At 34.8% G+C, this 16,381-nt stretch overlaps 1 protein-coding gene across 2 annotated transcripts in view; it reads left to right on the top strand.

Annotated features, from left to right (window-relative positions):
• SLIT2 (slit guidance ligand 2) overlaps positions 1–16,381 on the top strand; it is a gene marked incomplete at both ends in the record, with an annotated part of 259,444 nt that overhangs the window by 141,519 nt on the left and 101,544 nt on the right. For both annotated transcript variants that reach the window (XM_082281842.1, XM_082281841.1), the window contains one exon: positions 7,901–7,972. In XM_082281842.1, coding sequence (XP_082137968.1) covers positions 7,901–7,972 — 72 coding nt within the window. The remainder of the gene's footprint in view (positions 1–7,900; positions 7,973–16,381) is intronic.

Here is a 16,381-nt window from a genome sequence, read left to right as displayed (position 1 = left end):
CTCAGCAGGGTACTGATACATGCTACCGCTGATACATGCAACCTTGGTTTCCCCATCTGTAAAAGGAGGCTCGTAGTAGCCTTCTCATACATGAAATTTTAATCCTCCTATGGGAAGCAGCAGCAATAATGGTTTACAGGACTGATGTTTGAAATTATAATTTATAGGTTTTTATCTTTATAAAGGGATATATGTGCCATAGAGACATATTAGCTACTGCTGATAGTATTGGACACCTTTTGTATCTTCAATATGAAGAGAAATAGCTGCAATGATTGTTTTACTAAAGAACAGAAGGAAAAAAACCTTGAAATTAATAGGAAGTTAACTGGTTTATTTCACAGTCAAAGAATAATGGTGCAGCAGAGTTGTTGGTTGTTTGATTTCATTTCTTTGTTTGTTTTGCTTTTTCAGAACAAGAGTTTAGACTGTGTTTTTAAGTATATATTTTTAAACATTTCCTTGTTCCATCATAATTGATCTGTAGATCTGCCAGGAAGCTATGCCTGCTAAAAGGACACGACAAGCCATTTGGGTATAAGATTATCTTCATGAATAAGTCATACTGTACTGTAACTTGTTATACAGTAGCTGTATAAAGTTAAAGCCAAGCATATGTCAGTATTCTTACAATTAACTGGATAAGCCTTGCTTGACTGATGGGAAAGGTACTTAATTGTTTGTATATATTAATGTATTTTTTGGACATAGGATAAAACATGTTGTATCATAGATTAAAACACATTGTGTCACGTTTGTTTAGAAAGCTTGTGTTACAATCTGATATATTTCTGCCGTGATGGAATTCCCAATAGGCTTCAGTATCTTCAGTTCACCTGAGCTACTAATTTTGAAGGAACTGTCTCTCCAGGTATAGCACCACAATGTTCAGTAGCATCTGAATTCTTGAAGACTTTTTACTTTGGTTTGATTCTCATTACATAGTTTGGAAAATAATTTTCATATATACTTTATCCTAACACAGCAAAACTTGTGGTTGTCGAAGCATGCCTCTGTAGCATTCAGAAAAGGTCTTAGATTAAATTCCTAGTCATGCTGGAATTTTGAAATTTAGGAGTATGTTTATATAGTGATAAATGAAGTTTCATGAGCAGAAAAAAACCCGTCTGATCAGAAATTTTCCATGTTAACCCAAGACATCTAATACAGAGTAGAAAAACGTATTTATTCAAATTTTGAAAGTAGAAAACTGGCATCTTAGGAGTAAAATCCAAATCAGAGATCCATTGCAACATGAGAAATCTACTTTGGGGTTTCATTCTCTCCTCTTTGAATCAGAAAGCCCATGGCTATGGCAGCTTTTGCCAACAGAGGCAGCTGCCAGTGTTCATGATAATATGAAATAATCTTTTGCCATACTTCTCTGGAGACATATCAAGACAGTTGAAACTTGGGGCTGTGGCTCCCTTGTCTATCATGTGTCACACACTATCATGTGTCAGCATGTTCTTGCCTTCCATATCTCAGATTTTACTGCTGGTGTCTTCAGTGCCTCCCAGTGAGGCAGAGTACTTTGCTTTCCCTAAGATCAAAGCCAGAGGAATAAACAATAGCTCTTAGGTCTTGCTCTGGAATCGCTTTGAGGTTTTAGATGATGTGCCTCGTTAATGTGACTGTGACTAGAGAACTATCTCAGACCATGCAAGACCTCACAGGTATCTTAATCAAGTCCAGGATCCAGTGAGTAGCCTATACCAGAGCACGTTTCACAGGCTCTTTCTGCAAGGAGCTCCTCAATGAATAGGTAGTGCTTGTCTTCTCCCTGCCACCTGTATTTTTAAGGTGTACTCAGATACAGAAATATTGCAGGAACACTGAAGAAAAAGCCGATCATAATAAAAACAGCTGAAATGGACAGGAACATTTGATATTCATAAATCAATTGTTTTGCTAGCTTTATTATTTTAGGATAAATGTCTAATTGATATGTAAAAAGAAGTTGTTACTTGTTCCATCAAAATCATCTGATTGGCCTAGGTGATAATTGTAGGTCCCTTTCAACTGAACTATCCTATTCTAAAATTTGTTGTTTGTTTTTTTTCACCATCTTTGTATTCCAAGTGAAATCCCCCATGTCCAAATACATATAATTGATTTTCAGCCAAATAATTTAAATAATTCTCATTCTTGTTATTTCTTTGAATGTCCAGTAGTCTCATGAACTATGATACTTTGCCACCTTGCACAGGCATGGAGGATTTCATGCAGAATATAGTTAGCTAATGTTAAGACTGTTGTTTTCCAGTAAGAGAGAAGTACTTAGCAAGGCTTACTTTGTTCATGTCACTTATATGTAAATAATTATCAGGCTGCTGATTATGAAATAGCCACTTTCTGAGAAGTTTTTATAAACTGGTGTAAGTAAATTGGTAAGCATTCAATACTTAGTTTGGCTGAGTATTTCTGCCTCTTCCTTTAAAAATCAGGACACATTACTCATTCCCAGCACTCAGTATTTTGCAAAGTACAGGATGGCAGTATAGATTTATGATATCACTGGTCAGACACAGAGGGAGGTTAAACCATAGAGGAAAATAAAATTACAAGTAATTAAATTTACAAGCAGGTTTGCCATCTTCAAAAGATTTAGTGTTTCAGAATGAACAATGATTTAGCCACACAACAAAACTGTGATACAGCCTTAACAGTTTATGATATAGATATTTTATGTGATGTTTCAATTTATATAATTAAAAATTGAGCACTCCTTTTTAAGGGTAAATAGGATATTCAACTGAGAACCATACCTGGTAAGTAATAAAATAACTGAGATGTGGTAGTGTTTGCATTTTTTAAGAGCTGAAACATTCTATCAGGATCATTAATTTCAGGTTATCTCAGGGCTTTATCTTCAGATAAGAAAACAATACTGTATGTAAGTCTTCAAGGTTTTATTTTCTGAGAACGTGTTTGTATCTTCTATTGGTATGAATTTCAAATGTTCACAGGACTCTAAGCTGTGAGGTTTTTCCCTGATACACATCTCTCTACTAACCAGTAGATATGATAAATATAACTGTACCATTTCCCGCCTGTTCTTAGGAGGGATTCAGTAGTAACAAGGTTTTTGGCAAGGTCTTCCGAATGCTATTTTCACAAGTGTCATACATTATCATTACCCATGGATACTTAGAGAAAAAACCCTGCATACACAAAATGAAGCTGTTGGGAGAGGGAGAGTGGGACAGAGGTCTTTGGGGCTTTTTTTGATGTTGTTTTTGTTACTGATTTTTTTTCTAGTTTGCTTTGTGAAATACAGAAATCTACATTCTTTTAGGCATAATGTCAAATTAGACAAGTTCAGTTGCTTTGTCAGAATATCTGAATTAAATCTTTAATCTTTGGAATTTGTTTTAAAAGCTGAGGCATATGTGCTTATCAGAATCCATTGCATATAAATTTCCTTTACCCAGTTTGTTTAAAAAATTTTATTTTACATAAGCACGTAATTGCAGAACTTATTTGATCATGGATCTTAGAGAATCTATACTATTTCTGGTTTTATTGATGAGTTTGAATACTTGGATAGACTATGTTAATTATAAAAAGTAATTATTTAGATGCAGCATATTTAGTCTTTGATTTAGAAAAACACACCTGATCTTCTAAGAGAGGAAAAAATAGTATGCAAGTTTTTCTGAACATTGCTATAGTTGGGCAAAAATTCAGAAATCTTTGTGCATTCTCCACTGTGTATCTTCATTTATAGTGGGATTCAGCTTTGTCTGGTGTATGGGTTTGGTTTTCCTTTTTTTACATTTGAGAAAATGGGGTTGCAGCCAGATATTACAACTCAGAAGAATTCTTGACTTATATACATCTTAAACTTATCTGAAACAATCTGCTGTACCCAGGCTGGTTTGTGCATCTAGAGCAGCAGTGATGCTCATTTATGCCTCCTCTAAAAAATCTCTGTCAGCTGCTGCCAGTCTAACTCACCCAGGTGGCTTTTGGTGCAAATCTGCCATTTAACCCCTGTATTACCTTTTAACTTGAGGAAACAAACATGAGAGTTCTCCTTGAGAACATCTCACATTCAGAGAGACTGAAGTTACACGTGGCCCTGAGCACAGGTTTGGTGATGCCGGAGCAAGGAGGAGTGGTGGAAGCCGAGGAATGAAGGTGTTCTGCCCACCACTGCATGACATAAATGAGGCCCACAAAGTTGCACCATGGAATTTTCTTGAAAGCTCAATGTCTAAGGTACTCCCCTTAATAACTTGGAGTGTATCTCTCTAGGAATTATGTAACAGAGTCAAGAACAATTTAGTTGCAAGAGGCCTCTATGACAGCTAGAATCTGCATAAAGATGAATTTGTCTAAACATCTCACTGGACCATTGTGCTCTAAAGAAAGAAATTGTCAGATAGCCTTGGCTTTTTCACTCTAGCTGTATTTTTAAATTAATTCTGCTGTTTCAGAGGTATTCTGGATTTTGATGTAAGGTCTTGGGCTGTAATATTAGTGGAGGATAATTTGTTCCAATTAAAGTATCTTGGTCATATTGATGCTTTCTAATGCGAAGCAGGTTCATGCCTTTTTTAAAAAAATACAGATCTTTTCTTATAAAAGATGTTTTGTTGTATCCTGGCTTAAATGTTACTGAAATGCTTAGACATTCTTTCATTTTAGGGGTATCAATTGCCATCATAGAGTCTCTGTTCAAATGCTCCCTATTTTGGAAATGGAAGATGAAGTCCACACAGTTATTAGTGCAGCAATACAATGACCATCAGGCTGAAAAGGGGTTTTGCACCTTTCTTCACTACAGAATATAAGTTGCAAAGTCAAATCAATGTAGTGTAATGGCCTGCAAAATTGTCTGGTTTAATCTACAAAATAGATTTTTGCCCCATTTGCCCTGAAAGTCACAATGCACCTTGTGCTGCTTGTGGCCATTTTTGTGAGCAGTCTAAGAATTGCAGTGGAATGGGTTCAGTCATCAATAAAAAAGACCACACACAGCTTCTGAGTTGTGAAATGTAGGTGTAATTTATGCAAGAAGAAAAAGTTGGATGTTTGTTTAAGCCCCTCAAGGTTTTTATGAAGAAACCTTTTTACACTGTGCAGATGAAAACTTGAAGCAATCAATAAATAACTACTAAAAGTTTTCCTGCTATAAGGAAAATCATATTTTTTTATGAGAAGTAGAATTTTGCAGTGTAGAAATGAACTTACACTTCTGTTAGAGAAACAGTTCAAAGAAAGTTTCAGAAACCAGCTGATACATTGCAAAAAAATTACTTTTGGAAAACAACAATTGCCAACCTTACTTAGCTCTGCATATTTAAATGGATGCTTTAAACAATGCCTTGTTCAGCAAGGTTGGGAACCTTTGCAGTCAAGCAGTTTACATTTGAAATGAGCTAAAATTACCAGGGAACACTATACTTCAATTTTCTTGAGCTTGTGCTACATGGAAATGGTGTTGACTGTGCAGACCCAGCAGAAAATCTAACATGTAATTAGTTAGTCTTCTGTCTTTTGCACATCCAGCCTAAGTGTATTGTCTGTTGAGGAACCTGGCACAATAGCTGTCCTTTAAGTCCTTGTGTTTGTGCCAAAATTTCCCACAGAAACAAAGATTTTGACCATTGATATTTTCTATTAGATTTTTTAAAATAATTTGCATTTGGCCTCAGTATTGCTCATCTTTCACTTTTTAAAATTCTATAAAATGGTGAATGATGATGTTATATCAAATGCCATGAAAAGCTTAATGCACTGTTACCCATTATCTCCTCTAGTATATGAGTATGGCAGTGGCTTACATAGATACATATATATATCTGTGTTATAAACTAATCATTGATCATGATACAAATCACTACTGCTAGCTTAGCCACTTCACACATAATTTTTTATATAGGTAAAATGTATTAGTCAATTAAGCAGAAGTGTAAATATAGATATTTGCATTTTATGCTTATGAGGGAATTTTTTTCCAAGGAAGTAGGCTGTTAAATCATGTTACCGTAACAAATGCTGAAGGCTGCTTTTTCATTCATTGCCCCTGAATTTATTGTCAGAGCAGTGCAGTCATATCCCATTTCAAGATTACTTAGGTGGCTTGAAAATTAAATCACAGCTCACAAATTCTCTTTTTTCACACACGGTTAATAATACTAAAATTGGGTCTAGTTTTAAGTATACTTTGTAAGATATTGCAGTGCAATTAGGTGCATGAACTATGAAAGATTTAGTAAATAGAAAGTGATTTTCCATAAATTAACAATGAATTGGATAAAACAAAATTGCTGTCAATGTATGTGGAATTATTTTCAAAATAATTATATTGATATAAATTTTGTTAAAGTTGGGCGTCATGGGGTTTTATAAAGTCCTCAAATTTTTTTTTTGTGAGTTCATAAATCTGAAAGATCTTCAGGAGTGATTTCTCAGAACTGGCAATATGAGCCCATGCTAGATTACATTTTAGAGAAAGAATATCTCAAAAGCATGACTATTTATGTCTAATCAACTAAATTATTCTTGCTTGTTCACTTACTCTGAGCTAGATTTTTTTTTCTGTGCACAGTTTTGCAATGTTTCTCTAAAAACTCTATGAAAAAGGCCCTCTAAAGATGTCTCTAAAGCTCAAGACAGAGAAACTTCTGTTAGGAGCTGAATTGCATTTGATATGCTTTGGAGTGAAGATCCTGGATTGGTTTTAGAAAAATGAAATCTAGTTAACCACAAGAAAACTGCTGTGCAAATGGACTTAAAATCCCTCTGTAGATACACCTGTATGCATCTGATTTGTTTGTACATTTTATTCAGATGCTTAAGAAAGCTTCTTCATGTAATTGTGTTGCCCATATTGTGTACAGATAGGTGCATCTCGGAAGGCTTCCAAAAGAAGATCTGATTTCATAATTTTAGTACAATGAAGTAGATAAGCCCCTTTGCAAGACTTCAAACATTCATGTACCATGTGTGATAGGTGTATTTGGTCCAGGGTAGCAAACTATTGTCTGAAGTGAAACCTCCAAACTGCATGTGGTATAGATACAGCAATACTGACTTTAACGTATTGGTCATCTTCTATTGCAGTGCATCATTGTTAATAGTGCATGGCATAAATGGAAAGTTCTGGATCCTAATTTGCTTTTGTTTCTTTCTTTTTTATTTTCTCTGTGTCTTCTGCTACTGTCTTCAGTTCACTAGATTTTATTTCCAATATTGACCTGTGAAGGCCACAAATATGTCTGGTTTTCAGAAAAAAAAGGGCTGTTTATTCATACTGATAGCAAAAAACCACTACTGAATAATAATTTTATAAGCATTTTAATAATATTTCTCTTTTGTAAAAGATAATAGTTTCAGATAGCATGGTACAGCTGATCATACAGGGATTTGGGGAGGAATATTAGATATCTGCTGCAGAATGTATATTAATTCCTTCTTTTAAAATATATGGTGCTTTCTTTTAAAATATATGGTGCTTGACACTCTGAAACAAAAGTCAGAAGCATATTGATCTCAGATATTACACAGATCATCGTTGTTTCTCAATAGCTCACTATTTGTTCTTTTTGCTGGATTACAGTCTTCCTTACATAAAGCTGAATATACTATCAAACAGGGATTTGCAATGGTTGAAAAGTGAAAACACTCACTTCTGCTTTTTTTTTTTTTGGCATATAAGTTGCTATTTTTAAAGGAACTACTTAGTGCAACACAGATTAACTGATTTGTAATTGAAAAGAAGAAGTAGCAATAATAGTCAAAACAGTTTATGTAATAAAATTACCTTCATTAGAAATACTGACTGAACCATAATGGCTGAAATTATTTTCTAATATTTCCTTTTTGTTATATGCAAAACTAAATATATATATATAGCATTTTTACGTTTAATTTAATTTTTTTTTCTTAGTGATCTTAGTGAAAATCAGATTCAAGCAATACCAAGGAAGGCATTCCGAGGAGCAGTAGACATAAAAAATCTGTAAGTATTTCCTTCTTTCCATATATTCTGATGATAATACTTTGTTGATACAGTGCTATTTCATTGTATCAGATTTTTTTTTTTCTAAGAACTGTTACAGCTACGTAAGGAATCTCTGCATAAAACCAATACCATTTGCTTTGGCAAAATACTTTAACACGTCTTAAACATCCGAAAATTGCCTTATGGAAATGTAAGACATTGAAATAGAGTTGAAGACAACATGGCATTATAACTATTAGTTTATGAAACCTGAGTTTAATATTTGAATGTCAGGCAATTTGAAACATTTTATGGCTTCAAGTGGAAAAAATCATTTTGCCTTGGTTTTAAAAGTTTGCCTTTTGTTTGCTTGCATAAAAGAAAATCATGCTATTATCTAGTTTTGCTAACATATGTTTTTATACTTGTGTGACTATTTTTCTTGCTCAGTTTTCTTCTGTTGTCTTTTCTGAAAGAAAGACACTTTCCTGGAGATAGTGACCTTGATGTTCACGGGCAGGTTTTGTATTCTTATGGTTTCTAAATGTGGAAATACATGAGTTTCAAGACAAAGCAAAGCAGTGACTTTTCAACTTTCTGTTCAGAGTGGTCGGTCAGTTTAGTGGATTGAACGAGTCAAGCAACCTGAAGACTGTTCTGAACTTCTGTAGCAGGAAATCAAATGTCATGCTCTCAAAAGCTATAACCCCTGCTGTAAGCTAAGGACTCGCCACTTATAAACAACCAACAAAGACAGAGGACATGCAATAATGTGTTTCAGAAAGACTATGGAGCTTCCAGTGTGATGGAACTGTGAAAAAATATGATTGCTAAATTATGTGGCATCAATAAATATAGGGAAATATCAAATCATTATAGGAGGCTTTCATGTAATTTCTGCTGAAATAATTTTTATTAATTGAAGTTGCCAGTTTTAAAAGAGAAAGACAAACTTTCTAGTTGTACTGCTTTGTAAACAGAATGCTCTGTGATTGTAAAGGGAGGGTTGTGATGTATCCTCAGTAGGAGAGGATGGGACAGGAAGCCCTTTGTGTTTCTGTCTTTCTGTGATGGACTCTACTTCATTCTGTTGCCTGCAGCACTGCACACAAATTGGTGAGGAAAATGTCTTTTTAAGATTTAGTGGAATGCCCGAGAATTTGGCCTACTACAGTTCTTTCCTGCAGTGAAATTCTATCGTACCTCAGTGGAAAAAATTATTATGTTCAATTCTATTGTGTTCCTAAACATGCAAGTGCTTCTCAAAGTAGCTTTGGTACTTTGGTTTAATTGACAGGTTATGAGTTTTTTTCAGAACTAGTCCCATCACTATGCATGGTGAAAAAGAGGTTTGGCTACAAGAAACCTGCATTTTTCTGCATGATCTTTTATATTTGAAAATTTATACAGCTACAGAAGGGAACTTTGGTAGTAAAAATAGCAGCATCATTGAGAATATTCTAGTGGCAAAGCAGCAGTTTAGAATGTAAATGTACTTATACATTGTAAGAAAACTCCAGTTAGAAACAGCATTAGGATGCTAATCTTTATCTGAGATATTATTTTTATCTTAGTGTGTATTTTTAAGCTAAGGATCCTGAATTGTGTCTGAAACTTGCATAAAACAGTAGATCTACCCTTTAAAGCCTTTCTCTTTTGGGGAAATAATTTTTTAAAAAATCATAAATTCCATAGCGTTGCCACAAATTCCAAATCATATCCATGGCATATTTTTTAATGTGATAGGACAAATACTACAGATATCTCCTCATTAGCTGTCCCTGGGAAAAAATGCCATCAAAATCCTAATCTGAAAACTTTATTATCCCTCTACAATCACTCTGCAGAATGACCAATGAGTTCATGGGGTGGGTTGGGTGGATTCTAGCACAGCATTTATATAACTAGATCAGGCCATTGTGCCTTTCCAGAATCTTTGGCAAGGAGAGATAAACCCCAGCCTTCCATCTAGCCTTGGACATTACCTAGAGAAGAAAGGTATAGCAAGAATTTTACAAGTTTTATTTCATTGTTCAAGAAAATTAAGGAGACAATTGGTAAGTGATAGGTAGTAGAAGGCATCACTATTCCAGGAGGAATTGAACTATCTGAAAGGAGGTTGTAGCCAGGTGGGTGTCAGTCTCTTACCCAAGTAATAAGCGAGAGGATAAGAGGAAATGGCCTAGAGTAGCACCAGGGGAAGTTTAGATTGGACATGAGGAAAAATTTCTTCACCAGAAATTTTTTAAAGGTTTGGGAAGGTGGCCTGGGGAAGAGATTGAGTCACCATAAACTGGAGGTATTTAAAAAACGTGTAATATATGACATTAAGAGACATGATTGAGAGGTGGACTTGGCAGTGTCAGGTTTACTCCATGATCTTACAGGTCTTTTCTGACCTAAGTGATTCTATGAGTCTATGAAGGTGATTAACCTAAGGTCCAGGAACCAAGTACTTGTATGTCCTTACTAAGAATTGTCATAAACAGAATTCCATATTTGTTCTAGTTTTGGATAATTTTTCTAGTAATAGCCCAGTAGCTAAGCATAATGTTAAAAATGTTACATCTCTTCCAAACTCATCTATGAGATATGGGAAGGTACAAAGAGAAAAGAAATCTGCATTAGAGCATATTGTAATATATATTTTAAAAAAAAAAAAATGTGTAACAATAGTAATTACATCAGTTTCACTTTAATTTATGAGCCTTTTTTTTTAACATGGAATGATTGACAACCATCCAGAATAGTAGTTCTATTAAGCTCTTTTAAAAGTGGTTAACAAATTTCACAGAACTTGACCTGATAAGTATTTTATGTTCCTGAATGGAGACTCACCATTCTCTCATTTCCACCAAATACCTTTGTTCTGAATCAGGAGTTGGAATATTTTGGATACTTGTATACTTCTAGTCTTTGCAGAGCAAAGGGAATGAGGTGTTAATTCAGATAATCTGAAGGAAATGGCTTCCTTTGAGGTTGATAATACCACTAAAATCTCCTGCAGTGTGTTAGCTTTAGAGTCCTCTTGATGTTTCTCAAAAGAAGCAGTTTTGTTTCCATAAAATGCATCCATTGTGTTTTCTTTCTAGACATCTTAATAACACTCACAGTATAGAATCTGTAGAAAATAAAAACAAAATGGGCAAGACATTATGAGAATTGACAACATGGGCAACCTGCCACACCCTCATAATAAAAACAAACCAAACTGAGAAACCTTCAGGCCTCACAAATGTAATTTACATCAAACTGGAATTACCCAGTTTCCAGTTTGTTATGCCTTTTGTCTTATAGCTGGGAAGAGTCTGGCTCTGTCTGTACTCTCACTTGAGGCAGTTGTAGGCAGCAGTAAGGTCGCCCCTTTCCCCTCTCTCTGAAGGCCAAAGAAACACAGTTCTTGCAGACCATCCCCAAATGTCACCTGCTTCAACCCTCTCATCTTGGTGGCCCTCTTTGGACTCAGTCTCTGTCTTCTACTGGGGAGGCTAACGCCAAGTGCCATCTCACAAACTCAGAGGTCATCTCACAGACACCAAACAGAATGTCTCTGGGTTCACTCTCACCACTGCAGCACAGTTGTTTGTAAAGCATTAAGCTCTTCAGTAAAAGTGACAAAAAATGAGGGAAGCGTATGTTGTAGTAGCTCTCCAAACTATAAAACCAGTATCCATTATTTTGGCTGTTCAAATGTAGGAAAACAAAATAGCTGCAATGTGTCAAAGTCTCAATTTTTCTATTCAAGGAATTATTCTTGAATGACTTAGAGTAATACACTGTAAGTATAGCTACTCATCTGCAACTTGAGAGAAATAAACGTGAAATTCTGGAAATATAATTCTGAAAGTTACCCTTAACTTGCTAATTTTTCAGGGAGAAAAGTATTCACCAAGACATTAGATTCTTCAGAGAACACAGTGGCACCCACTTTAAAAAAATAAAGAGAAATTATCATCTAAATGGGAAAATAAACACAATTTTGTTAATATACATGTTAATGAAGGTGTCATAACCCTCCCTGGTGATATAGCACACACACTGGATGTGAAAGATGTTCTAAATTTTCCCAACCCCAGGAATTTTGTTTATATTTGATACGGTAAGAAAACGCTTTAGGTGCCCAGATTGTAAGCTTGGATGGGGTGGTTTTTTTTGAAGCTGGTTGAATTAGGAAGAAAAATAACTCAGTTACATAAAGGTGTAAGACACCACTGAAAGAACAATAGTGCTATGCTCTCCTTTTGAGTAGATTTTGACATTATGACTTTTCCATTTCAAGTGTGTAAAATTTTATAAGATTCCAATTTTCTCTTTCTCTGTGTAATCAATACTTGGCAGAGGATGGAAAGGAATATACAAATATCATGGTGGAATTGTGCTCTAAATATATGCAATTTCAAATGTTACCAAAAACAGCAGGGCACATTTTCATCGTATCTCATGCAAGGATCTTGTGCCCTGTTTTTCTTGTCATGCCCTTGGCCTTTCTTTCGACTCCTCTCTTCTTTGTGTTTATTTGGTTCCATTCATTCCCAGCAAGCAGGGGAGACTGTAGCTGTCATGCCAGGGATAAAGGCTGCAGGGCAATGTAGTAGCTTCACCCATTAAATTGCCTGGGAAAATGAAGAATTAGTGACGAGGGAGACAGTCACCAGCCTCCAATCAAAGTCCTTCCCATTATACTAATCTTTGTCCAAAACCTTGATCAGTATTACTTGTTGCCCTGATACCTCTTTTATGCTGATTTTGAAGTATTTAAAACTGCCACTAAGGACATAAATGAATTTTGTACTAATCTTTTTTTGGGAATGATTGGACTTTTTTTAATTTCAGATATTAGTAGTTGAAAAATAGTTTCCTGCTGAAGCTGTTCTAATTACTTATTTCTTCTCAGATCACGCATAAAATTCCACTGCAACTGGAAGTATAGTTGTCTATTCATTTGTACAAGTGCTGTTCCAAATGCATCACTTGTCTAAAATATGCTTAAAGAATCTAGAATTCAATATTTCTCATGCTTGCTCTTACTGAGAATCTCAACTGGACCGCTAGCCACCTGCATTTCAAGTTTACATCAAGAAGGATTTTCACAGGGTATTAGTGAAATATATTCTGTGTATGCCTAAGATTTTTGTTATAATAAAAAATAGCTCTAAAGCCATGAAGGAAAGAATAGGTATAGTTTTCTAGTGCCTCCTAAACCTCTTGTTCCCAAGCTAGTTGGTGATCCTTTGGTGAGCCTTTGGCAAAAAAACCCCCTTGTTCTTACTGATTGTTAAAATAAATAGCATTTCAATACTATTTTTAGAGTTTCGTTTTCTTTTAAAAAATTATTTCTTAATAATGTGATCGTATCTTTTGAGTCATTTAACATACAGATTGTTCATCTTGTACACATTCTCCTTTTGATGATATTCTTCTGTTTATTTTTTACTTCTTTTGTTATTTTACAATGTACAATAGTTCTGGGATTAACCAAGTTGAGTGCTAGACAATTTTTAGGGGATTAAGCACCAGAACTATATATCTGTTCTCCCTTTTCTTCTAGTTTGTTCAGCAAGTATGGGTTACTTGGATGTAACTAGTAATAGTCATGGGAAACAAGCAGTTCTTTGACGTTTGATAAAAGCAGAATAAATTCTGGCACAATTTTGTTTACATCATTTTTGACTAGTTCCTCTGAAATTATTATTGATTTGTCTTGAAACTGAAATTGAGAAGTAAGAAATAGGAACCATAACTCAGTTCTGTTGTAAAACGTAGCTCTCTAGCATGGGACCACAAAGTGTCCTCAAACTGTGAAGAACAGGAGAGTAAAGCAGACAATTGTTTTAATTGTCCCAACTTTTAACCCTCTAGGAATGAGTAAAGACGGTTTTCTCTGTCAAGAGTCAGATGAAGGATTTTGCCTGTATGAGGGTGGTAGTTTTTAAATGTATGCAACTTCTGTTAGTCATTAAATGTTCTACGTGAAGGATAACAAAGTATATTTACTTATTTATCATTATCTGGTAGACAACATATGCCAGAAGGGAAGAAAATATAAGTTAGCAACATGTTTCTACAGCATAGGATATATCCACAAGAGCAATAAATAGAAAACATTTTAAAGCAGACATTTTATTATTAGTTGAATGCTTATTATTCTTACTAGTTCTTATTGCTGAACTCACAAAAACGTTGACGTTTTAAGTAGCAGTAGGCTAGTAAGTATATGAAATACCCAGGTAATGCTGCAGACATGGGTGCAAAGTCCAGTTAGTTCTTTGTGATTATGGAAAGATTTTGGACGTGACAACTGGTGTTTGGTATTTTATGAGCTTCACAGGAATGGCACTGCCGAAGCTTTGTGAATGTTGGAGGCAGAAAGGAACAGCAACTTTACAAAAGCATGGAGAGATCCCACCCAGAAAAGATCCAAAATGGAGATGGAGCAGGCAGGAAGATGATGAAGAGAAACTGGGGAGCGGGGAAGGATTAGAATGGGCCAGAGCTGCTGGTCCATGTCTGGTCAGCTTCGGTTCTCAGAGTGTTCTAATAATTTGAAAAGAAGAAAAGCAGCTCTTTTGGAAAAAAAGGCTTTCTAAAATGGAATTAGGGTTATTAGTATCCTCAGTAGCTTAGTGGTGAGAAAGGTTTCATTATGATACTGGAGATTTTTATTGTGTAGTTTTTAAAGTCACGTTTAAAATAAACTGTAAAGCATAACATAAAAATAGATAAATATGTACTTTTTAATTTCTAGTATTCTTGCTTATGTCTTAAGACATATCTTAATACATACTTGCTATTGAGTATTTTTTTTTAATCAAAAAACCCAATCAGACTTCTTCAGTATATCTGTTAGAAGGACATCATAAGTTAATGTTATGCTGGTTGTGGAATACTGCCTAACTTTCTGTTTGGGTCATATATGCAGTGTAGGTATCCTTACCCTTAACCTTTACTTTTACCATAAATTGCTATTCAAACCAGTCACACAGTCTTCAAAATCATGTCCTTTTCATAGCTTAGAAAAACAAAAATATATATATCACACCAATTGCTATTCATGGTGTGTGTCTAATCATTTTTATATCATGAGTGTAACTGATGGGAGATAATCTAAAACATAAAGATGAATGCATCTTTCAAAGACAGTAATTTTTAAAACTAGGGAATATTTTTTCTCTCCCATCTGCAAACTTCCCTTCCTCAAACTGAAACCAATCCATTAGTTCAGTGCAAACAGAGTAAGAAGGTTTAAATGGTAACAACTCACCCTTCACTAAGGTAGTGATCATGGTGACTCATTAAAGGAAGAAGTCCAAAAGTTTTCAGGATCACCGCAACTGCTGACAGTCTAGTGGAAGACATCTGCCTTCCAGTTTGTGTAGGACAAGATTTGCTCAAGTGCTTTCTCTGCTTTAAAAGATTTTCCTTTGTGTATAATATGGATGATTTAGAAGAAGCTGTGTCAGCACTGATTTATACATTGACAGCTAAGGATAATAAGATATGGGCAAACATACAGCTCACCCTTTTACAGATTAACCTGCAGACTGCATTAGGCAAATTTGATAGCATTAAAAGATTTTTCCAATTTGTCTGGAAACAATTTCTCTTTTGTATTGTGTCAAGGGTAACATTTCATGCCATTGTAGTAATTTAAATAGCTTTGATAAATTGTTTGAGAGGTTAGAGAATTGTACTGTGTATATATTTTACCTCTTTAAAATAAAAAGGCTATTAGCTTAATTGTTAAATGAAATTCATTAGTAAAAATTGAAGAAGCCTTAGAAAGTAGACTTAAATATTTCAACACTGCAGCACTGGTGTTGTAACATTGCACCAAAATGATTAAATATCATATTCAGCAACTGATAGTTTGCATTTAACTTTCAGTACACAGAAACACAGGCACTGTTACAATTATGACAATATTTTATTCCCTTGTAGTAGTAATTCAGATGAAACTAGAAGAACTTCATAGAAGTTGGTACATTACGTTCAGCAGTGGGTGTGATGATTTATTAATAAAGTAAAATGTTATCATGGATTCACAAGAATCACAGAAAATGCTTTAGTAAAAGTGTCATTAGCCCTGCTAGCTAATATATAATTGAAGACAGAAGGGCAGAGTTCATTTGTATTTTGTTCATTTTCTTAGTATTGTTCACACACATTTACTCATGTATATTATTTGACACTGACAAGCTACCAGCTTGGAGAAGTTTTAAAGTGAGGTTTTATCATCTTTGCTTTGCAAGTCATGCCCTGAAATGCATAAGACATTTCAGTATTTATAGGGAAAGCTTTTATCAGTAGAGAAAGTGTGATTTCATACTTGCATGGTTGTTAATTTAAGCAGACATTTTTAATTGGGCTATATGTGCTGTGTCAATGTTTTGAATTGAAAAGGTAATAATATTCTTCAGAGAAATGAAT

The sequence above is a fragment of the Coloeus monedula genome, assembly GCF_965178545.1.
Source record: "Coloeus monedula genome assembly, chromosome: 5".
Lineage (NCBI taxonomy): Eukaryota > Metazoa > Chordata > Aves > Passeriformes > Corvidae > Coloeus > Coloeus monedula.
Note: the sequence above shows the minus strand (reverse complement) of the source record. Positions and strands in the feature narration are given on the sequence as shown.